At 46.6% G+C, this 23,796-nt stretch overlaps 1 protein-coding gene across 13 annotated transcripts in view; it reads right to left on the bottom strand.

Annotated features, from left to right (window-relative positions):
* PPP1R12B (protein phosphatase 1 regulatory subunit 12B) overlaps positions 1 to 23,796 on the bottom strand; it is a 214,731-nt gene that overhangs the window by 14,187 nt on the left and 176,748 nt on the right. For 8 of the 13 annotated variants that reach the window (XM_008268574.5, XM_008268576.5, XM_008268577.5 and 5 more), the window contains 5 exons: positions 13,163 to 13,179; positions 8,471 to 8,618; positions 6,760 to 6,864; positions 3,573 to 3,626; positions 2,303 to 2,353 (listed from right to left, as the gene is read on the bottom strand). In XM_008268574.5, coding sequence (XP_008266796.3) covers positions 2,303 to 2,353; positions 3,573 to 3,626; positions 6,760 to 6,864; positions 8,471 to 8,618; positions 13,163 to 13,179 — 375 coding nt within the window. Of the gene's footprint in view, positions 1 to 2,302; positions 2,354 to 3,572; positions 3,627 to 6,759; positions 6,865 to 8,470; positions 8,619 to 13,162; positions 13,180 to 23,796 lie in introns of those variants that run through there. The other 5 variants (XM_008268575.5, XM_051820463.3, XM_070055088.2 and 2 more) reach the window with 2 other exon arrangements.

The raw sequence follows: 23,796 nt of genomic DNA, 5'->3' as shown, positions 1-23,796 counted from the left end.
AACAGGGACTAAAGTCACCTTCTGTCTGAGTACTTGCTGTGTCTTCAAGGGTTCACTGTAGGTCAACACCCAAACTGCTTCCTACTCACTGCCCCAGGAAGTCTGAGCATCTTTATAAACTGAACACACAACAAGCATGGAGACCAACTGGACCCAAACCCTACTGGGTCTCAGAATTCAACAAGACAGTCAGTTACCTACACTGAGACGGTGACACCAGTCACTCTGGAGATGTCGGTCACCACACACAGCAGTCTGGATGAAGAGCTGGAGAGCTGAGCCAGCGGTTTCTTAGGCTCCTTTAGGGCCAGTCGCACGACTTTGCTCATGTTTATATCTGTATATCTGAAGTTTTGCCTTCAAAGAAGGTTCAGACACAAACATCTGGGCAGAATGGGTGTGGCTGGGCAGGCTCTGGTGCTCCTCCCGTTAATCCTCCGGGAGAGCTGGATGACTTGCAAACCTGGTATTTGGCTTTCTTCTCCATTTGACGGTAATCAGCAATGGAGAATAACTACTGGTAGAAAGGATGGACTTTTTTAACTAAAAAGTAAGTTTCAAAATAGCTTACCTATTGGTTTATGGGCTAAACAATCATGATCTATCAAGCTCTACTTGATTAAACAATTGATTTTAAAGTTGCTGGCAAACGCTTTCATGTATTAGAATCTCTACTGAGAAGAGAACTCACGACCTGGTTTAGGAAATCACAGCCTAACACGGCGAGAGAAACACAGACATGTGTCTCAGCCCACAGGACTGACACCAACTAGAACCACTGGAGGGCTTCTGTGCTCTTCGGTTTAGAACTGGAACAGAAATGACAAAGGACCTCCATTTCCCCACATTTGCTACTTCGTGGGTGTGAGTGACCTGCAGGGATGTGACACAGAGTTCTGAGAATGGTAGGTGCAGGCTGTCTTTGGCTTCTGGGAACTCACTGGGAGGCACCAGCTTTGGCCTCATCTACCTGCTCTTGACTGGCTGTTAGGCCACTTCTGCCTGAGCGTCACTGACAGCTGCATCACAGCAGCCCACAGATGGTCAAACTCAGGGGATTTCAAAATGCGGGAGGCCTGGTGCAACCAGGGGCTGTGTTTAGCTCCACTAACACACTGCTCTAAGCAGGAGAGAAAAACCAGAAGACGGAGAGTTTTAAGGGTGTGAGGTCACCCTTCGTTACTTCTTCTCAGTGAGAAGACTGACAGTGTCTGACATCAGCAGGTTCTGCTTGAACGTGTTAGTTACAGCGTGGGTTGGTGAGCAGAGGACGCAAGGCAAGCCTGGCATTTCTCCTGATTCTGAAATTATGAGGAGTCACGGGATTACTAGCAGGGGATCTTATGTAAACTATGACCTTGCTGGGTCCTGAAGAAGTTCTTTTTTGGTAAATAACCAACCTTTTTAGGCCATGGAAACACTACATGGCTCCAACTGTGCACTACGGATGTTTGCTCATAGAGATAGATGTGGGGCTCTGCCTGATGCTGACGCTGTCCCAGTGCTTCCTGCTCCTAACCAGATGAATGCCTGGCATGACAGAGCCCCTAGGGTGAGGTCCCTGAAGGGGACAAGGCTGAGCGAGAGCTGAGGCTGCAGGCACGTGGCACGCACGCAGGGATCGGATGCTCCCACAGCAGTCCAGGTGAACACCCCGAGCAGCTCTGCCACCCCGGAGGCTCTAGCCCCACTTCCAGAGCAGGGAACGGCCTCCTTTGGGGCTGCCAGGATGGTGGCTGTCACTGGAGTGGCTAATGAGGTGCCAGTCACTGCAGGCCAAGGGGTGGCGGAGGGGAGGGGAGCGAGTGGCGAGGCCTGGAGTGCTCTCCGGTGCCATGAGCTTACTCCAGCGGGAGCGTGCCTAGCTCTCCTAAACACTGCAAAGGAAATGAACTGGGGCAGGAAATCAATATGTGAACAAATTTTTATTTTGCTGCAGAATGACTCAATCTGTGTTCCTTCCAGCCAAGGGCCGGGCGAGGGAGGAGCACCAGGGAGAGCAGCCTCCAGCCTTTCATCCAGCCTCATGGAGGTGAACCCACTGCTTGGAGAACCTTAGAAGTTCAATTCATTTTTGTCTCTAGCCTGTCCGAGGTCTCCCCTAAACCCAAGGCAGAATTTGTTCCTAGGAACCTTTGAGGTGGCTACAGTGGATACAGTATGAGCTATGAGAGCCTAAGAAACGGCTCAGGAGAGCGGCTCCCTCCTCTTCTTGAGAGAGCTAAGCTTGCAGCAGAACTGGGCCCGTCCTTGGCGGGCGTCCAGACGAGAGGCACAGCAAAAGAAGGAAACCCCCTCATACCTTCATCTCCTCTTCCATCTCCGACATTTTCCGCTCCAAGGCTCGCCTCTCCTGTTGAGAGACAACGAGACTGTTGAGGGCAGCCGAAATACTGCCTTCCAGGTTCCATGTGACCAGCAGCTTCCTGGTCAAAAGGTGTGAGCTACTGACTCAGACAAGTCCTGGGGAGACAGGAGCATACGTGACCCTGCCGCTCCTGGGGTAGAGCTGCTTCAGTGAGCAGCCGCCTCATCTAAGTCTCCTGGCAAAAGGTCAGAAGGCGTAGGAAGAAGCAACTCACGTTAGGTGACCAGAGCGCAGCACTTAGAGTTAATCTCTGCAAGTGGAAGACTGCACAGAACTTCAGAGGACTGCAAGTGACCAGAACATTTGCTCTTTACTAACCAAGCATCATTATCTTCACTAGTGCTCCCCCTACATTTCTAGGAAATTGCTTCTCTCCTGATGGGGAACAGATGGTGAGGAGACAGCAATGGGCTACAAAGAAATGTCAGCCTCCTGTAGTTTCTCCCCTTCCTCTCCATTCCTCTCTCCCAGCAGCTGACTTCCTTTAGCCAGAACCCAGTGAGGAGTCCTTGGTCAGATGAGACACCAAGGAGGTCTGGGTGCAGGCCAAGGGGATAAAACAGAACTCAGCTGCTTTCCTCATGAAGCAGACAATAGCAGGAGAGACGGGAGCGTGGACTATGCCTGGAGTCAAGTCAAAGCTAGGCTCATCAATAAATCTAATCAACTTTTCCCGATCCAGGAAGGTCAAATCCTAGAAAACCATTCTGAGTGCAGCTGGGAGGTCAGCAGCTGAGCCAGGAGTGGCCCCCTCAGCAGAGGGAGCCCAGGTTGTACCGGCTCCGGTTGCAAGTCCTCAGACCTAAGTCCAGGGCAGGGGTTCCTGCTGAAAGCTTCCTTTCTGTCCAAGGTGAGGGGAGGGCAGTGTCCTTAGGCCTGAGTGTGTGATGGCTCACAGGAAGCCAAAACGCGACACGGCCGTGTGCATGTGGGCAGTGCTGCCTACAGGCAGGGCGAGGTATGAGACGGCCTGTTCAAGCGTCTTCCCGCCCTAACACTGGAGTACGTGGAAAGCACTAACTTTCCGAGGAAGCCAAAAGAACTAACAATCAGATTACTGCTCAGAGTCAGACAAAAAGAATTCAGCATCGAGCTGGGAGTGGAATGTGGCAGGACTCCCGCCTTCTGAAATGAGCTTTTTTCCGTTGGCATGCACTACAAAGTTAGAGAAAGAGATGAAATGGGACGAGAAACATGCACATACCCGCTTCTCCATCTCCAGCATGGAGGATCGGTCAGAGGTCTTCTCCTGCTTCTGCTGGGACAAACAGAAGGAAGACAGTCGTTACTGAGGTCGCTCAGTCGCCAGCAGACGGCGTGCCTCTGGGCTTTCATCATGGCTGGGATCCCCAGCAGACAGATCCTGAGAGACTGCTAAGCTGGACGTCATCGCCCCGGTGCAGCACCGCCCCCCACCCCCACCCGCCGGCGAGGGGTGGCAGTAGTAGTGATCCCTGAAACTTAAAATACTCCCAAGCACAAAGATATTACTCACATGCGTTCCCCCACCCCCGCCCTGCCCCCTTCAATGTCAACTGCCTTCTGGTACTACACTTCTCCCACCTCCATAGAAATGGCTTTTCCTCTTTACAAGGCTGGGGACCCCTGAACCTGAGTGTCTAAGCCCCAGAGTACTCTTTTAAACGACCCCCGTTTCCCCCATTCTTCCTGTTTGGGGAACTGAGAACGTCTTCCGTCTAGAGCAGTGGGTAAGCTTCCACAGCTACCCAGGAACCCACTGGCAGCATCTGCCTTGCTTTGCACAGAGCACTTCCACTCTAACCCGTTTTATACCTTTCAGATAAGGTGAGATTTTACTTGAATAAAAGATTTAGAATATTTTAGATCACTTGTGACTTTCAATGTAAAGTTTCAGAGAGATGAAGAAGATTTAGCCACCACAGCTAAAAGGCAGAATAACCTCAGATAATGACCTTGCCTTCAACAGCACAAAGGAAATGAACTCCTCAGCCCCTTTTGGTTTTAGCATTATTTTAGCATGACGGCACTGGGAGGACTTTGTGTGATCATTTTTGTTTGTGCCATGCACAGACAACATTTAAAAATACAGAAATCATGCTGGTCCTCTTGTGAAAGTTTAGTTTTTTCCCGAAACCAAGGACTCGGCAGAACTAACAGTGGAACTCGGAGTCCCGGCTCCTGCCCTGGGCCTTTGCCTTCTGCTTGCACCAAGGTGATGGCAGTCTGCCTTTGCACGCATCCACCTGCAGCCAAAGGAAAAGGAAACTGCAGAAGGAGCCCCTGGTGCTTGCTTACATTCTCCCAAGGCCCTCTCACCCGGGAAGCTGGGGAGGCACTGATGGGTCAGTACTTTCAGGGTCTCTATATACAAATAATTAGGCTTCTAGTTGTTTTAAATTTTAAGCCCCTTAGAGTTAAAAGGGAGGGCACTGTGTGACCCTGTGCTCACAGTCTGTACCCAAGTGTGCGAGGCTCACGGGCCCTCCCGCCACTGTCCTAGCAAACAGCTCCATTTTTGGTAAACAGAGACTTGCTTTGTCACACCACTGCCTCTTCTGAATTTCAGTAACTTTGTATTTGGCAAAACTAAGAATATTCTGACACACCCAGCAAAGCAGTTGGCTGGAGAGCAAGCGCTTTTCCCCAGCGACTGGGAAAGGCAGATTTTATCTTCCCTGCCTTCGGCACAGGTCAGTGTCAGCAGCTTGCTGGGCTGCTCGCTGTTACGAAGCACAGGTGCCGGCAAAACTGAGAACTCTAGAAGGTGGAGAAATAAGCTAAGCAGAGGACGCAGTGGGGCAGGTGACGCTGGGTTCTTCACATGGCTGCTCCCTACTTTCCTACAAAATAACTCCGTATTAACCGAGCAGAACCAGCATACGGTCTGGATTTACTAACCAATACCCACGCTCGCCCTGCACAGGAGAGGAGTCAGCCCTGCACGTTTTCCAAGGGTCTGCTGTAAGACACTCTACCTTTTGCCGGCTCAGGGATCCGGGGGTGAAAGGGGCGTCCCCTGCCTTGTGGCAGGGCCACAACTCTGCGGGTTTTCGCTCTTTCAGATTTGGAGATCTGCTTTCCTTGTTCCACCAAATCCCTTTACCCTCAGTTGTTCTGTGTTGCAGTAGTGTCAAATCCCCTGTAAGAGCCACGTTTGGCTACACAGCCGAGCAGAGGGCATGCCTCTTCCACACTGACAGGCAGCTCCCAGGACAGATCATCCATCGGGGGCCTGGCCAATTCCTGCTCCAGAAAGTGGGGTGTCTTGGCTATCTTCCTGGGGTCCCATGCGGTTCCGCGGTGCTGTCTTCCATGTACGTGCTGGGACCCTCTTGCTCCTTCCATTCCAGAGGGGTGGCAGCAAGATGTTCACAGGATATTCTCTGTGTTTTTTTTTTTCTGCTCCAGACCTTTATTTACACACAGTTCATGTCCCATCTTCCCACGGAGCTACTACTCCACCTTCCGGGGCTCTGCCTGGGGTGGGGCCACAGGGTACTGAACTATCCTTGCCCCCGAAAGCCCCAAATATGATGCGTTAAAACTCCAGCGTCTTAGTCTTTGCTTTGGATTATATCATGTTGCTGGAAGGACCAGCCACCTCTGGTTTTCATTCCATGCCCTCCTGGTAAAGAGTCACGCAATTGAGCGTTCAGTCCCCTCCCCCTCCTCCCAAAATTCTCACACCCCAGGCATTCCAGGAGAGCAATACCAACACAGTGCTTGCTTCTGCTGTCAGTTCCGGGCTTGTCTCTGGAGATGAGGTTTTCACCTCTGGAACCCTCCACAGCATCTCTAATTAAATAAGGCCTGGTGCTGCGAAGAAAGGGTTTACCCCCTCTTTCTGCCGTAAATGTTCCTTCCTCCTAGGGCAAGGGAGGGTGGTGGCTTGGAGAGACGACATATCCTCACAGGGTAGAATCTTCACTGTGGGACTTAACCCCAGGTTCCAGCATCACCCTTGTCCCTGATTTGCTGCGTGACCCAAGCAAACCACTTACTTGTCCGGGTCTAACTTGCTGCGTGGCCACACTAGGTCTGGAGGGTCTTGCTTGCCCCTCTCCAAGAGGTGACGTGCAGATCAACTGAACAAGACAGGAGACACCACCAAGGTCTGTCTGACTTTGTAGGGCTGGTCTATATTTTTCTACTAAGAAATGAGTCAGGGATGGTCTGCAGCATTAACTACTAGCATTCTGATCATCAGGAGTTGTTCACTGAACCATCGGCTTTCAATTTTACGTTACAGACTGAATTCTACAATCAAATCAGAATCTCAGAGGCTTCTGTCACAGCCCTGAGGAGGCCGGATAGTGACTCTGTCTCGCTGCCCAGCCCTGGGACCCCCATCCAGTTTGCCTCCTTCTTAAATTCCTGCCTCCCCACCTTTGACTTCCTTCCTCCCTTACCTGGGCCATCTTCTCCAGCTTGGATTTTACATCTGCCAGTTCCAGCTGAGCCTCCTGAAGTTTTGTCTTCAGTTTTTGGTTTTCAGTCAGGGCACTCTCGTAGAGCTAGGGGAGGGCAGAAGAGAATCAGGTTGCCTACAGGGTGAGGCTCCCAGAGCTAGAAATCACACACATGAGAATGCCCAGGAGGTCTGGGGAGCAGAGTCCACTGCGCCAACTGGTCTCCTGCTTCTTGGACACGGTGAAGTCCAGGTGCTGACCACAGGAGAATGGTGCTCCCACTTCCATACTGCTAACCTCTGGGGGAAAATGGCCATTTCATTTTCTTCGATGGGGATTCGCAGTGCCTCAAAGTGTGGCTCTCCATACAAAAGAGAACTAATTTTTTGGAACTAGCCTAGGGTGTGTACCTTAGTCAAGTCCTGGTTAGCAAAACATTTTCTTTTTATTTTTAAAAAGATTTATTTATTTATTTGAAAGTCAGCATTACACAGAGAGAGAAGGAGAGGCAGAGGGGTGGGGTGGAGAGAGAGAGAGAAGTCTTCCATCCACTGGTTCACTCCCTAGTTGGCCAGAGCAGCACCAATCCGAAGCCAGGAGCCAGGAGCTTCTTCTGGGTTTCCCAACCCTGTGCAGGGGCCAAAGGACTTGGGCCACCTTCTACTGCTTTCCCAGGCTATAGAAGAGAACTGGATTGGAAGTGGAGCAGCTGGGACTTGAACAAGCACCCATATGGGATGCTGCCACTGCACGTGGTGGCTTTACCCTCTATGCCACAGCTCTGGCCCCAACAAACATTTTTTAACAAAAGTATTTTTTCCTGGTATCTCAAGCATCTGAAAGGAAAGGTATTCACATGTACTTCTGGAGCTAGGTACTCTTCTGCAAGAACCAAAGGAAACGAATTGTAAAGTGATTTAGGGGTTGGTGCTGTGGTGCAGTGGGTTAAAACCTGGGCCTGTAGCACTTGTATCCCAAAGAGGTGCTGGCTCGAGTCCTGGCTGCTTCACTTCTGATCCAGCTCTCTGCTAAAGAGCTGGGAAAGCAGCAGAGGACAGCCCAAGTCCTTGGGCCCCTGTACCCATGTGGGAGACTGGGAGGAAGCTCCTGGCTTTGGATTGGTTCAGCTCCGGCAGTTGCAGCCATTTGGGGAGTAAACCACTGGATGGAAGACCTCCCTCTCTCTCTGTCTCTACCTCTCTCTGAAACTCTTTCAAATATATAAAATAAAAAGCGATTTAAACCCTCTCCAAACCCAGATGATGATGATGATATATATAAATGATATGATGATATATGACTTTTATTAACTCTAAAAAGTATTTAATTGATATTCACAGGACTTCATTAAAAGAACACACTTGCTAAAAAAACCAAACTGTCAATCAAATGACTTGTGGGCCCAAAACAGACAGCACTATAAGTTCAACCCTTTTTATAATTCTTAATTTCTTACTTTTTCCACATGCCCCTAAGTTGGAGGATTCCAGGCACATATTTACGGAATGAGACAACGTGCAGTGGGGTCTCTGTTTAGCTGTTTTGCCTCTGGAGAGGTGAAGTCAATGAAGAAGGCTGCAAAGAGTCCACTGTTACTTAAGAGACTTTTTCCTGCTGATTCAGAACTACGCTCATTTTTTCTCACTGGGGAAAAGGCCGAGAGGTTTATATGTTGTACTCTAGGAACAGGAAGACTGAAGAAAGACCCTACTTTTTTATAGTCCCTGTTGCTGTCCTCTTCCACACGGCTGGTGAGGGTGGCTAGACGGGCCTCCCGGGCCTCCCGTCGTGCTCTGGCTGAGGCCCGGTCACCATATGAATCGCTGGCTGTAGGGTTACTACTACCTCCAGATTCCAACCTGTGGGAGATAATGTTAAAGGCAGAAATTGGTTTTGAGAACATGGCAGTGGGGGGAAGGTGATACTTACGGGCAGTCCGTGCCTTTTCTAAGAAGTGTTTGCGAGCCCTGGCCAGAAACAATGCACAACATTCCTTCTTCCACTTTCTCAGCCAGCATTGTGGGATCTCTGGCTACACTGCACACACTGAGAGGCAGGTTGTCATTTGCCAAGAATGGAGTTTACATGAAAAACTGGTGGTTTGGACTCATGTGCTGACTTAAATCTTAGTGCTTTTCAAATTAGTTTGGGGTTGAGCAGCTTCCCTCCAGACTGTGCTTTTAAAAGCAAAAGTTTCCTGGACCTCAATGGCTCTGGGGAAATGACTACAATGAACTGCTAATCAATCAGAAACATGTGGCCTTGCGGATCTGAGCTGGAGGTTGAATGGAGGGTGGAATGACAACCAAGTCTGGGTATGGATGGCTTTTCAGTGTACTACAGGCTTGCTGAGATTGCAAACATCTCAGGAGTACCACTACAATGCCACCAGCTGGCTTCCTACCCTCTTACCCATATTCCATATCAAGACACAGGCCTGTGATCAAGATTTCTACATCTTCTAGCATCTTTGAGCTCTTAGAGCTGCAGGCGGTTTTATTTACAGCACTGGTAAGCTCGATGATGACCTGTGTCAGTGTACAACTACCATCTTGATCTGAACACTGGTCTCCAGACTAGAAAGCATAAAGCTGCTAGGGTTAGGCCAACGGAGTCCTCCATCCTCCATCCTCCAGCTGAGATGTCTGAGTCACAGCTGTGGAACTTGCACCTCTTGTCCCGTCCTGTGACAGCTACTGCCCAGGCTGGGGCGTGGGGGGTGGGGGAGCTGCACAGCAGCAGGAGAGGTCGAGGAGTACTAAGGATGACATACGGGGGAGGCAGAGCAAGGAACTCCCGAGGAATGTCCACTTTCTCCTAGAGATGCTACACCCCGCGTTCTTCGCAACACTCTTCTTTTGTTTTTTGCTGAATTTCTTTATTGACTTTCCAGATTATAAAAGCAATATATGCTTATAAAAGAAATTCAGCAATATATAAGTGTCTAAATTAGAAAGTGAGAGTTGGGGCCGGTGCGGGTAAAGCTGCCACTTGCAGTGCCGGCATCCCATATGGGCTCGGGTTCAAGTCCTGGCTGCTCCACTTCCGATCCAGCTCTCTGCTATGGCCTGGGAAAGCAGTGGAAGATGGCCCAAGTCTTTGGGCCCTTGCACCCACATGAAGACCTGGAAGAAGCTCCTGGCTCCTGGCTTTGGATTGGCTCAGCTCCAGCCATTGTGGCCATTTGGGGAGTGAACCAGCGGATGGAAGACCTCTTTCTCTCTCTGCCTCTGCCTCTCTGTTACTCTGCCTTTCAAATAAATAAATCAATTGAAAAAAAAGAAGAAGAAAAAAGAAAGTGAGAGTCATTCCATAATCCTGCCCAAGAAACAACCTCTGTAAACAGTTTATATTCTTACAGGATGTCAAATACATATTAAAATATATGTATCTATAAATAAAATTATATAATCAATATAGTGTTTAACTCTTCTTCTTCCCTATGCATTTCACTATGATTGTGAGCATTGTATCATTTAAGTAAAAATAAATTTGCTTCATTAAAGAAAATGCACAGCCTTCCAGCGTATGGTTATATAATTTAATCATCCACTGATACACATTGTTTTGAATTTTTTAGCTATCATAAACACACTGCCTATAAACCTTACTGCGTTTCTTCAACTGCTTTCTGATGACAAATGTCACAAGTGTAACTGTTTAGTCAAGAAATAAGTATATTTTAAATGCTGAAATGTGTATTGCCATACTACCCTCTAGAAATGCTTCATTCTTTCCAACCCAATTGTAGAAATATAGTATCTTATTGCAGTTTACTATTTTAAAATCATCACAGAGGTTCAATGTCTTTGGTTATTTATCTTCCTTTGTTTCTGAACTGCTTAATCATAGCCTTTGCCCAGTATAGTAATCATTTTTTTCTTGTTATTTTTGGAGAGCTTTCTACATAGCAGGCTTTTAGAATTATCTGAAACTGGCTGCAAATATTTTTCTTCTTTGCTTTTTGTCTGTTTTTAGTTCCTTTTACTAATAAAGATTTTAAATTTTTTAACATTAAATTTGACAATTTTTACCTAGATAGTTTCATCCATGGAAAGATCTTCCCTATGTCAAGACTGTAAACTACTTCCTACTACTTTTGTGGTAAAGCCCTTTTCTTTTAAAAATAGTAATCCATCTGAAGTCTCTTTTTGTTTTTATTTTATTTTTTGATATGGCTTGAGGAAGGGATATATTTTCTCAAATATACAGTCAATTGTGCCAGTGATCATTTACTGAGTGATTCTGACGCCACCTTCTAAACAGGACTTAGTAGAGATATGGATTTTATTTCAGTTATCCATTTATTTAAATATTTTATTTATTTGAAAGAGTTACAGAGAGAGAAGGGGAGGGAGAGAAGGAGAGAGGGAGGGAAGGAGGGGGAGGGGGAGGGGAGGGGAGGGAGAGGGAGAGGGAGAGGGAGAGAGGGACAGAGAGAGAGAGAGAGATCTTCCATCTGCTCATTTACTCCCCAGATGGCTGCAATGGCTAGGGCTGGGCCAGGCCAAAGCCAGGAGCTTCCTCTGGGTCTCCCACATGAGTAGCAGGGGCTCAAACACTTGGGCCATCTTTTGCTTCTTATCTCCAGGCCATCTGCCAGGGAGCTGGATCAGAAGTGGGGCAGCCGGAGCTTGAAGCATGCTCATATGGGGTGTTGGCATTGCAGGTAGCAGCTTCACCTGCTACACCACAACAATGGCCCCTATTCTTTATTCCTGATAGAGCACCTCACTGCTGGGGTCATTAGAGTTTTATAATGCAGTTTGGTGTTTATAGGGGAAGTCTTTCACAAATGGCCATTATAACTTAACATAAAATTAACAATAGCAAAATATCATTCTCTGCCAATTTTGCAAAACTTTGTTAGGTTAGAAGCAAATAATTTGGGGCCGGCACTGTGGTGTAGCTGCCGTCTGTGGCGCTGCTCCACTTTCAATCCAGCTCGCTGCTAATGCATCTAGGAAAGCAGTGGAAGATGGTTCCCTGCAATCCCATGGGAGAGCTGGAAGAAGCTCCTGGATCCTGGCTTCAGATTGGCCCAGCTCCAGCAGTTGCAGTCATCTGGGGGGTGAACCAGAGGATGGAAGACCTCTCTTTCTCTGTAACTCTGCCTTACAAATAAATAAATCTTTTTTTTTAAAAGAAGTAAATAATTTGGGGCCAGCGCCATGGCACAGTAGGGTTAATCCTCTGCCTGCGGTGTTGGCATCCCATATGGACTCCAGTTCTAGTCCCGGCTGCCCCTCTTCCAATCCAGCTCTCTGCTGTGGCCTGGGAAAGCAGTAGAAGATGGCCCAAGTCCTTGGGCCCCTGTACCCACATGGGAGACCAGGAAGAAGCATCTAGCTCCTGGCTTCAGAATGGCACAGCTCTGGCCTTTGCGGCCATCTGGAGAGTCAACGAACAGAAGGAAGACCTCTCTGTCTCTCGCTTTGTCTGTAACTCTACCTCTCAAATAAACAAATAAAATTCTTAAAAAAAAAAAAAAAGAAGTAAATAATTTATCCTTAGCTGGTGCCTAGTGAGAGGACAAGCAGAGGAAGAATATACACACGGCTTAGAATATATTAGTAAGGCAGAACCAGCTCCAATACCAAATTATGAGGGCACTCATTTGTCCTATCCTATCCCATAACTAACTCTTCCCCCATCTTGTCTTAATTTTTCCAGCAGAGGAGCAATGAAAAAGAAGAGATTCAACCTTCTGGATCCATAGTTTCCATTATCTTAAAATTTATTTTCTTCTTCAGGAAGATTGGTTCTGTACCCATACATACTAGGTGAAAAATTACAGAAGGTCATCTGCCAGACTAAATCCTTTATAAATTTTTCTACAGTTGCAAAACAGGTCTTTAGTTCATCCGTAAAACTATTCCCGAGCACCCTCTAGGTACAAGGTGCAGTGTTGGGCCTGCTATTAAATGACAGTACTGAACCTCAATCGCAATTCCGGCTTCTGCTCTGCAACGAAGCCTTCCCTGACCCAGCGGATGAGGCTAGCCTTTCCTCTGTGCTCCTGCTCCTGTCCACGCTCTGACCAGCACTTGCTGCATTCTGCTGAGATGCTTTGTCTCTCCAGCGGTTTGCAAGCTAACTGCATATGAGGGCAATGTCATATTCATGCTGTTTTCCTAGGACTTGGCCTGGTACACTGGTGCTTTAGGAAACACACAAAAAATGGCAAGAAGAGGATCTGGAGGCAGGAAGGTGAGTGGAAAAGCTATTCCACTCCTTTGGGCAGGAGATAATAAAAGTCTGAATTATTGTGCTGGCGGTGGAAATGAAAAGGAAGCAGAGGACGTGAGGAACATTACTAAACTATTACATAAAGCTAAATTGAATTAGACATGCATTCCTTCACAACTACTAAGCATGCATACGAAACAGAGTGAGGTCTTACCTAGAAAGTCTTTCATGCTAGAGAGAGGAGACAAAAACAAAAAAAAAGAAAGAAAAGAAAACAGCATTAGAAAAGGACTCATTTTTATCATTTCAATTTATAAACACATTTTTCAAATCAGATGTCTCAACTTCATAGCTGGAGTCAGGGGATGCAATTTAAGAAAATAATTCAGCTGACTGCACAAAAGGCTCTTTAGCTCCAGCTCATACTTGTTTGTATTCCATGATTCACTACATCTGAGGTTGCAGGGACAGAATCTTTTAAAACTGGAAGCTAGAAAAAAATGTAAAATGATAAAAAACTGCCTTCTGGCCCCTGCTGGCCAGCCAACCTTGTGTTCTAGGAGTGACATCACTGACAGTCTGTGGGACACTTCTCTAAATCTCAACATTTGTTTAATTAATTTTCTTCAGTTTACAAACCCGCAAGCCTTCCCAGAGCAAATACTTTAATTTATAAATATTGAAACACAGGCTAGTTCCTGGCTTTCTCAGAGGTCTCTGTGAGAATAAAAGGAGGGGGTTGAGGATGAGGAGAAAGTTCCCCTCCTAGCCTCTAGCATGCTGGTAACACATGGAGAAGAGTAAGAAGGAAAGCATTTTATAGATGCAAACAGCAAGTTTAAACACTGTAAATGAACACAACAACAACAAAAAGCAGTCTGTGTTTTACACTTATTTTTTTTTCCATAAATAACCTTTACCTTCCTATCTCTTTGCTTTTTAAAAAAGAACTCAAGCAAATAACTCAAGTTGATTCGAGTGTATTTACTTTTTTCTTCTTCAAGGTGTTAACAAACAACAAAATCCTCAAGGACATTCAAAAGAAAGAAGACAAGAAACAAGGTCCAATAATCCACCAAATGAGTAGCGAAGCCTGAACCACCAGGAGTTACCGGCACTGCTTTGTAAGGCATTAAGGAGTCACTAGAGGCCACTGCTTTGTCAACCAGCATAGCGTGACAGAGTGTGCGTGCAGGGACTAGGTGGGGTGAACTCGCTGAAAGGAGGCTTCCCCGACAGAATCCCATGCACAGACTTAGAGCGTATACCTTCTCAAGTGAATGCCAATTCTGCAGATTCTCTTTTGACTGGGTCTAGAGTGGGCCTTCCTATAATGTGTTTTTAAATGTTCCTGGGTGGGGGGGTGTCATGGCACTGAGGTACAGCAGGTTAAGCCACTGCTGGTGACACCAGCATCCCAACTTGGAGCACCAGTTTGAGTCCCAGATGCTCCCGTTCAGATATAGTTCCCTGCTAATGCCCCTGGGAAGGCAGCAGAAGATGGCCCAAGTATTTGGGCTCCTGCCACCCATGTGGGTGACCTAGATGGAGTTCCAGGCATCTGGCTTCAGCCTGGCTCAGCTCTGGCTACTGCAGGTATTGGGAATGAATCAGGGGATGGAAGATCCTTCCCCTCCCCCCGTCACTCTTCCTGTTGAATAAATAAACAAATATTTAAAAAGAAATAAGTTTCCTAGGTGATTCTGGAGCAGCACTGGAGAAAACACAGGCCTTTAATTTGGAGGTATGCCTCATTAGGATGGGGGAGTCATCAAGAAAAGTGTATCTTTAGCATTCTCCTACACTTGAAGTCCTTTGAGAATCCTGAAACTTGGAAATCTAGAATTCAGGAAAATTCCTGGCATTTTTTCCCACACGTGTACCTTTAGACCTGATTTTCTTTTTCTTTCTTTTTAAAGATTTATTTATTTATTTGAAAGTCAGAGTTACACAGAGAGAAGAGAGGCAGAGAGAGAGGGGTCTTCCATCCATTGGCTCACTCTCCAATTGGCCACAACAGGCCCCTATACCTGATTTTCAATGAGAGTTATATCCCAACTGTTAATGACTGTTTTATCAACATTACCTAAAGACTTATTTCTCTTTACGTGCAGCCTTTTGTCAAGCAAAGTCAAAATTTTAATCATTTCTCAAGAATTACTCATGGGGTCTGGTGCTGTGGTGTAGCTGGTAAAGCTGCCACCTGCAATGCTGGCATTCCATATGGACACTGGTTTGAGTCTGGGCTACTCCATTTTTGATCCAGCTCTCTGCTAAGGCCTGGGAAAGCAGTGGAAGATGGCCCAAGTCCTTGGGCCCCTGCACCCATGTGGGAGACCAGGAAGAAGCTCCTGGCTCCTGGCTTCAGATTGGCACAGCTCCAGCTGTTGTGGCCATTTGGGGAGTGAACCAGCGGATGGAACACTTCCTTCTCTCTCTCTCTGCTTCTGCTTTTCAAATAAATAAATACAGCTTTAAAAAAGTAATAAAAATAAAAAAACCAAATCCTACCACCTTTGCCAAAAATTACTTAGTATGTATGCATATCTATATTTACTTACATATAAATGTTCAAGAACATGTGAAGCTGAGCTATGTGCACTCACTGGCTTTGTACTATGATCAGACTCTCAGCATTTGTGAATTCAAATTCACAGCCCAGGAAAAGTATAAATTGTGGTACACCAGATACTTGCGAGTGATTGAGAATGAGTTCCATAATGCCAAGAGCCTATGGTATGTAAGAGCCCACATGTGCCAAGCCCTGTAGGGAGGCACTGAGGGAGAAACAGAATGGATTCAGGAGAGCACCGTGCACACAAGGGACAGTGCTCCCGGGAAGCAAGGCAGGGAAGCACATGAATAAGCGGAAACAGCAGCTGTAACCCACGGGGAGAAAATGTTAATATACACACACACGCAGGCCCCACCAAGAGGAGAAAATGTTAATACACACACACACACACTTTTAAAAATATCTACCTAAAATATCTACCTATCCATCTATTTATTTGAAAGACAAGGAGACAGAGAGACAGAGAGAGAGAGAGAGAGAGAGAGAGAGAGACAGAGAGAGAGAGAGAGAGAGAGAGATCATCCATTCACTGATTCACTCCCCAAGTGGCCACAACGGCTGGGGCTGGTCCAGGCCGAAGCCAGGAATCCAGAACTTCATCTGGGTCTCCCACAGAGGTAGCAGGAGCCCAGGTACTTGGACCATCCTCTGCTGCCTTCCTAGACACATAAGCAGGGAGCTGGAGCAGAAGGAGAGCAGTCAGGAGTCCACTAGCACTCTGATAACAGATTAGCTTGCTCCACACCAGCCCCCCCATACACACCTATTTTTAAAACCAATTGCTTTTGAGGATTCCCTAAAATTCCCTTATCTGAGACTCTTCTACTATCCTAGTCCCAGTTATATCCTTAGGACCTCAGGGCCAAACAGGTGTTCAATGAACACTCATGGGATGGAACTGCTTTGTTTCTGAGGGCTGTGAGGCCTTGGCTATACCCGAGTGCTAATTTCCACTCTGACGTCTTCGAGCCCTGAGACCTCAGGAAGTCCCATTTCCTCTAAAGGTGAGAACTAACGGTGATAATTATAATTAAGTAAACTCTAAACATGTTAGCGCCCCCCTCCTACCTCTCAAAAGTCAGCCCCCGTGACTGCTCTTTCCTCTTTCACTTATTTTGTAATGAGAATACTATATTGACTGTTAAGACTGATTTGAGAAGCAAGTTAACTTAGAGCTTTTGATGCAAGGAGCTGAGCTGGCATGTAACCAAATGAAATGATAGTTTAGGAGACCATTTAGTCTCTCTAGCTTCCTGTGGCCAGAGCAGCCTCAGCCTATACCGCCCACACGGGAGAACCATTCTTGACAGTCTCTCCAGGGATGGACATTCCACGTTCCTCTTTGGAATAGAAAAGTGACACAGTGATAATCAAACTAGCCCGCTATGTGCCTTCTTTCCTATGATTTTACTAAGCAATAAGCCAATTTCTACCTAGGCTGAGGACCGACTGACTTTCTGACAATTAAATCATACTTATTTGTTGACTTGGGTTTTCCTGCAATGTGTGATTTCACTTGTAAGTATTTGGGAGCCTGCGCCGTGGCTCACTTGGTTAATCCTCTGCCTGCGGTGCAGGCAATCCCATAAGGGCGCCGGGTTCTAGCCCTTGTTGCTCCTCTTCCAGTCCAGCTCTCTGCTGTGGCCTGGAAAGGCAGTGGAGGAAGGCCCAAATGCTTGGGCCCCTGCACCTCCATGGGAGACCAGGAAGAAGCACCTGGCTCCTGGCTTCAGATTGGTGCAGCGCCGGCCGTGGCGGCCATTTGGGGAGTGAACCAACGGAAGGAAGACCTTTCTCTCTGTCTCTCTCACTGTCTAAAACTACCTGTCAAATTAAAAAAAAAAAAAAAAAAAGAAAGTATTTGTCTTGGGGTCCGGCACTGTGGGGTAGTAGGTTAAGCCTCTGTCTGCAGGGCCGGCACCCCATATGGACACTGGTTCAAATCCTGGCTGTTCCACTTATGATCCAGATGCCTGCTGATGTGCCTGGGAAAACAGTGGAGGATAGTTCAAGTGCCTGGGCCCCTGCACCCATGTGGGAGACTCGGAAGAAGCACCTGGTTTTCAGCATCTGGCCCAGCTCTAGCCCTTGCAACCATTTGAGGAGTGAACCAGCAGATGGAAAATCTCTCTCTCTCCCCACCTCTCTCGGTAACTCTGCCTTTCAAAAAAAAAAAAAAAAAGGTGGGGGGGAGATAAAATAAAATATCTTTCTTCTTTGAAATACCTTATTTGTTGGCTAAGCTTTTGTTACATCTTCCATTTTAAATTATTCTGTGTAGACAATGACAGTTGCTTCTACAGTGAAGAATAAGCCATTTTTTTCCTACTAAAATAGAAATTAGGACTTGTACTATGAATCAATCTTAGTCTTTATATATATCAAAGCATGTTAATCATTTCCATTGATTTACTCTTGTAAGAATGACATGTAATTAACCCTTTTCACTTAGAATGTTCTGGAAGCACAATGAATCTGTAAGCCCTGTCATCACATTCAAGAAAGTTCTCAGACAGCTAATGTAGTTATACTATGGCTGTGTATACTGTATGCCTCCCTCCACTGAGAAGGCTGACATAAAATACAAACACTTAAAAAAACAAAAAACACAACAAAATAAGTTAGCACTATCAAGTGGCAACCTAAGAAATCCCACGAAGTTCCTGGATGTGAAAGGCAGATTCCATATCTGACAGATATCTCTGTCTCAAGAGCCCTACACTAATTTTTCCACAGAGCGGAAGGCATGGAGGAAGGGATGCTAACAGTGCTCTGACCTGACACTGCCCCCACAGGCTCACCACAGATGCAACCCACAGACAACCATCTAAGACGCTGATGAACGACACTCTTACTTCTGCCTGCCAGAAGGAACTAAAGCCAGTATCACAGCTGGTTGTTTGCTATTGTTTTAAGTCCTTGTTACCAATCTCTTTTTGGGTGACCTTTTATAAAAACATGTGGGTGATGAGTGACCTAATAGATCAGGCAGCAGACAGTTTATCTAGGCCTAGAGATCCTCTCTGATCTGACTTTTGGAGCTATGTAAAATCCTTGGGGTTTGTATTACTGCCTTCGAGGGCTAGTCCTGGGAAGATCCACTCAGCCAATGAGGGGAGGACACATAAATCCCCTAAAGCTCAGATTAATGAGCTCTGGACGCAGCAGAGGCAGCAGTTAGCAAGGAAGGAAGAAAATGGGGGTTTCTAAAGGAGATGATACTCTTACTGTAATGGAAATGGTTTCCTTCCAGTTTTTTTTTTTTTTTATAACCTAAAAAGAATGTTCTTATAAGCTGGAGGGCAAGATTGCTTAAACATATACAGGATTTAGTGTTTAATTCCCCAGTTTCTGATAAAATGGCTTGGGTTTTTAGATTATACTTCCTATCTGATTTTCACTGGTAGAAACAATTGTTTTGCTTGGCATCTTGATACTCTAAGGCAAATGGGATTTTACGAAAAACACAGGTTATATTTAAGGAGAAGAGAACTTGGGTTTCTTGGGTAAAGGATTACAGTGGCGGGAGTGAATTTAGACTTAACTTTATTTTTTCCACTTCATGCTGTTGTCAGTCAAACTCAGCATAGTTCAACTGTTAGGCTAACACTGCTTCTCTAGAAAACTGAGTGCTAACCCCGCAAGGGAGCCCTCCTGAGCAAACCTAGAGAGTGGGAGATAAGACAGCGTCCGGGTTGGCCTAAGTGTCTTGGGGGTACAGTAAGCTCTCAGACGTGACATTCAGGCAAGCAAGATGCAGTCTACGGAAATGAACGCTAAAGGTGCTCCAGAGAAGAGGATCCTAAGAGGTCAGTCTCCTGGACAGGAAACAAGGAAAAGGCCTAGAACACAAGGCTTAGGGGCTCCAGCCAAACCTATGAAGCTTTGGTGGCTGAGAATGTGGGTCCCTCTTACTCGTGTCTTGAGAATGGCTCCCTCGCACTCCCCCTGAGAAACATAACAACGTTCCTGTTGGACTATTTAAGTAGGGTCTGAACAGCTTACCGGCACATGATGGCAGCCGTTCAATTTGCAGGTTAATGTACAAATGCATTATGTCATATGCCCTAGTCAGGAAGTTGTAGAAGAAATTTCTGTGAGTGGTTTTGTTAAAGGCCATTTTGCTCTACCTTCTACTGAAGACAAATGAATGATGGTCATTAAGATGAGACTCTCTGGTGTGTCTGAACTAGAGAAAAACTGTTCAGAGAAGGAATTATTTTCCCAGCTTTTATGGCCAAATGGAGGCAACAGATATTTTGAATGGGACCCTGGAGCAGAAGAAACTAAAAGCTGCTCAGAGCCAGTACAAACAGAGAGAATTACGTAAAAACAATGATTTGCTAGACAGAGTGTAGTTTGAACAATGCCCCAAGACAACGCGGCAGGCTCCTTCCTTTCATACCTCTTGAAATTCTCCCATAATAATCTCATTGCCAGGGCCTGTTTCTAATAAAAGAACAGAGTGAAGATCATCATTAATTTACATGGCAATCCTAGAGAGGGACAGGCCCCAGGCTGGTTTTGATTTGTGAAATGTACAGAGCCCTGAAAACACCAGAGAATGGCTTACAAATAATCCCCACAAAAGCTTTTAACTTGAAAGTTATCAGGAGTTTAGGAAGACACATAATTAAAACCAAACTCCTTCTACCAAGTTTAAAATAAAATCATGATTCTGTAAAGCAAGGCCCAAGGGGAAGGACTGAGACCAAGTCACATGTCTACTGCCACGGCCGAAACCAGCTTAACTCCTGTTCTTGTGGAGTCAGAGCCTGACCCCGCGGTGATGGGAAAAATCTACTTACATTTCCCCTGAAGAAGGACTGAGCAGAAGGAACATTTCATATCATGTTCTTGTGCGCTGGCTGAGCCAGGGGAACGATCTGAGCTATTCTGGGATGGCCTTCCCCTTCGGAGTTCTTGGATTAATGACAGAAGAACAAGCCAAGGATGCCAGCGAGGCTGCATCAGTGACCTTCAGCCTCTCAGTGCCACGCAAACCTAATCTGTGTTAGCTGTGAAATACAATAGTTTTCTAACTTCTGAGTTTAAGAATTACTCTGGGGGCTGGTACTAAGGCACAGTGGGTTAAGCCGCCGCCTGCAGCACCAGCACCCCCTAGGGCACTGGTTGGATTCCTGGCTGGTCCACTTCCAATCCAGCTCCCTGCTAATGGGCCTGGGAAAGCACCAGAAAGTAGTCCAAATGCTTGGGCCTCTGCACCCATGTGAGAGACCTGGAAGAAGCTCCTGGCTCCTGGCTTTGGTCTGGCCACGCTCTGGCCATTGCGGCCATTTGGAGAGTGAGCCAGCGGATTAAGATCTCTCTGTCTCTTCTCTGTCTCTCTCTCTGTGATTCTGCCTTTCAAACAAAATCTTTTTTTAAAAAAAGAATTATTCTGGTGTCACAGACAAGTGTAGGAGAGACAAAGCTTTTCCACCATTCCATCTCAGGGAAAGTAACTACCAGAACTCAGATCAATGAGGTTTTCAGGAAGCCTGAAATAAGAAGAGCCTACCAGTCTCCTCTAGCTTTGAAGTGGATCTTTCTGAATTGTCTTGACCAGGTATATATTTGGGGATCCTGCACAACTTAGAAAAACATGATGCACAGAGAGAATAAGAACTTCAGAATCTACACAAAGATGTGATAAGAGAGGACAGTGACAACGGAGCCCGTATTTTTTTTTTTTTTTTTTTTTGGACAGGCAGAGTGGACAGTGAGAAAGGTCTTCCTTTGCCATTGGTTCACCCTCCAATGTCCGCCATGGCCGGCGCACCGCGCTGATCCGAAGCCAGGAGCTTCACCTGGTCTCCCATGGGGTGCAGGGCCCAAGCACTTGGGCCATCCTCCACTGCACTCCCGGGCCACAGCAGAGAGTAGGCCTGGAAGAGGGGCAACCGGGACAGAATCTGGCACCCCGACCGGGACTAGAACCCGGTGTGCCGGCGCCGCAAGGCGGAGGATTAGCCTAGTGAGCCGCGGCGCAAGCCGCGTATTCATTTTTTATGTTCACATCTAATACACTAATGATATTTCCTCAATCTACCTCCCGTTTTCAATTGTACTAGCTTTCTGTTGCCGCCAAAACAAATTACCACAAACCGTGGTGTCTTAAGACACCCTTTTGTTATCCCTAAGTTTTGTGGGTCAGAAGTCCCGGGCGCTCTGTTCGGTTCCATGCTGGGGTTCTCAGTGGGCTGACAGCTGGGTGTCTGCTGGCTGGGCTCCTCTCTGAGGCTCTGGGGAGGTATCTGCTTTCAGGCCCTTTCAGGTTGTTTGGCAGAACCCAGTTCCTTGTGGTTGTGGGCAAGGTCCCTGTGGGCTGGCTGTCAGCTGTTAGCTACTTACCACGTGGGAGCCAGTTTGAGTCCCGGCTGCTCCACTTTCTTTTTTTTTTTCTTTTCTTTTTTTTTTTTTTTTAAATTTTTATTTCATTTGACAGAGTTAGACAGTGAGAGAGAGAGACAGAGAGAAAGGTCTTCCTTCCGTTGGCTCACTCCCGAAATGGTCACCATGGCTGGTGCTGCGCCGATCTGAAGCCAGGAGCCAGGTGCTTCCTCCTGGTCTCCCATGTGGGTGCAGGGGCCCAGGGACCCGGGCCATCCTCCACTGCCCTCCCAGGCCACAGCAGAGAGCTGGGCTGGAAGAGGAGCAACTGGGACTAGAACCCGGTGCCCATATGGGATGCTGGCACCGCAGGCAGAGGATTAACCAAGTGAGCCACAGCACCAGCCCCGGCTGTTCCACTTTTGATCCAGCTCTCCACTATGGCCTGGGAAAGCAGTGGAGGATGGCCCAAGTCCTTGGGCCCCTGCACCCAGGTGGGAGATCCAGAAGAAGCTCCTGGCTCCTGGCTTCAGATTAGCTGAGCTAATTGCAGCCACTGCAGCCATTTGGGGAGTGAACCAACAGATAGAAGACCTTTCTCTCACTCTCTCTCTCTCTGCCTCTCTGTAATTCTGCCTTTCAAATAAAATAAATAAATCTTAAAAAAAAAAGACTCCTACATTCCTTCTCACATGGTCCCTTCCATGTTCAAACCAGCAACTGCACATTGAGTTCTTTCCACACTTCCGATTTCTCTGGCTTTCCTTTCCGACACCAGCTGGGGAAGCTCTCTGCCTTGACAGACCCTGTGATTAGATCAGGCCCATCACGGAACAGGACGCAATCACAGGAGAGCCACCTGCTTAAACGAGGAGGCTTCAGACAGTCTACTGAAAAGGTGTACTACGGAAAAGCTGCATGACTCCAAAATTATTCTGCACAAAAGCAAATGTCTCTTTAAATTCTGTTTTGCTGAACCTTTGGAAGTGCCTTTGTCTATACAGTCTCTGGAGGTCAGGCCAGGACAGGGGTCATTTTAGAAGTTCCAACTCTTCTAAGGATCCCTCTATTTTTTTTTTGAAAAGGTCTAGTTTATCCAAAACATCCTGAGGGTAAGAAATGCGGCCTCCTAGCTGCACTGGGTGATCATGTACACCCAGAATCAGAGCAACCCTGAAAGCACCATCTCACACTGGGGAAAAGTGTGCACCCACAGGAGCAGGTGTGTGTGTGCAATAGAGTAGACAAAACATAGAAGCAAAGATTAAACCACATGTATCTTCAAACTATACTCCTTAACTGGTCTTCACCAACTGCTTAATAAATATGGGACAAAAATTGGTAAATGGGAAGTTCAAATATAGTATGGACATTCAGTTTATGTCTTAAATAGTTCTGAGAACACTCATATACCAAATTGTGACTTCTCGGTCAACTTAATATTGCACGTAGAAATGAGTACAAGTAAGGTCATCTCACGTACTGCAGCACATCTCACTGTATTTTAAAAGAATAATCATTAAATGCATTAAGTGACAGACTCATTTTTGGCTCTGTCATGCTACCCAAATATTGCTGGAATTTTACAGCTCTTAATTTTTGTGCAGCCTTATTCCTTTTCTTTGTGGCTATTCCAGCTTCAAAAGAATTTCCATTTTTTTTAGAACTTATAAAATGTATTTATTATAGAAGGAAATATATGAATATTCTAAGGCCTCCATAGGCTGATATTTAAAGACAATACAGGGGCCAGCGCCATGGCTCACTTGGTTAATTCTCTGCCTGCGGTGCCGGCATCCCATATGGGCACTGGGTTCTAGTCCTGGTTGCTCCTCTTCCAGTCCAGCTCTCTGCTTTTAAGAAATCTGGCACAAGCCAGGGCCTCGTTAGGCCACAGTTACCCTAAAATGCTCCCTGCTCTGAAAGATGAAGAAGAGAAG

This window comes from Oryctolagus cuniculus, chromosome 13, assembly GCF_051225735.1.
Source record: "Oryctolagus cuniculus isolate XC-2025 breed Fujian yellow rabbit chromosome 13, ASM5122573v1, whole genome shotgun sequence".
In the NCBI taxonomy this organism is placed as follows: Eukaryota; Metazoa; Chordata; class Mammalia; order Lagomorpha; family Leporidae; genus Oryctolagus; species Oryctolagus cuniculus.
This window is presented reverse-complemented; position numbering and strand designations above follow the sequence as displayed.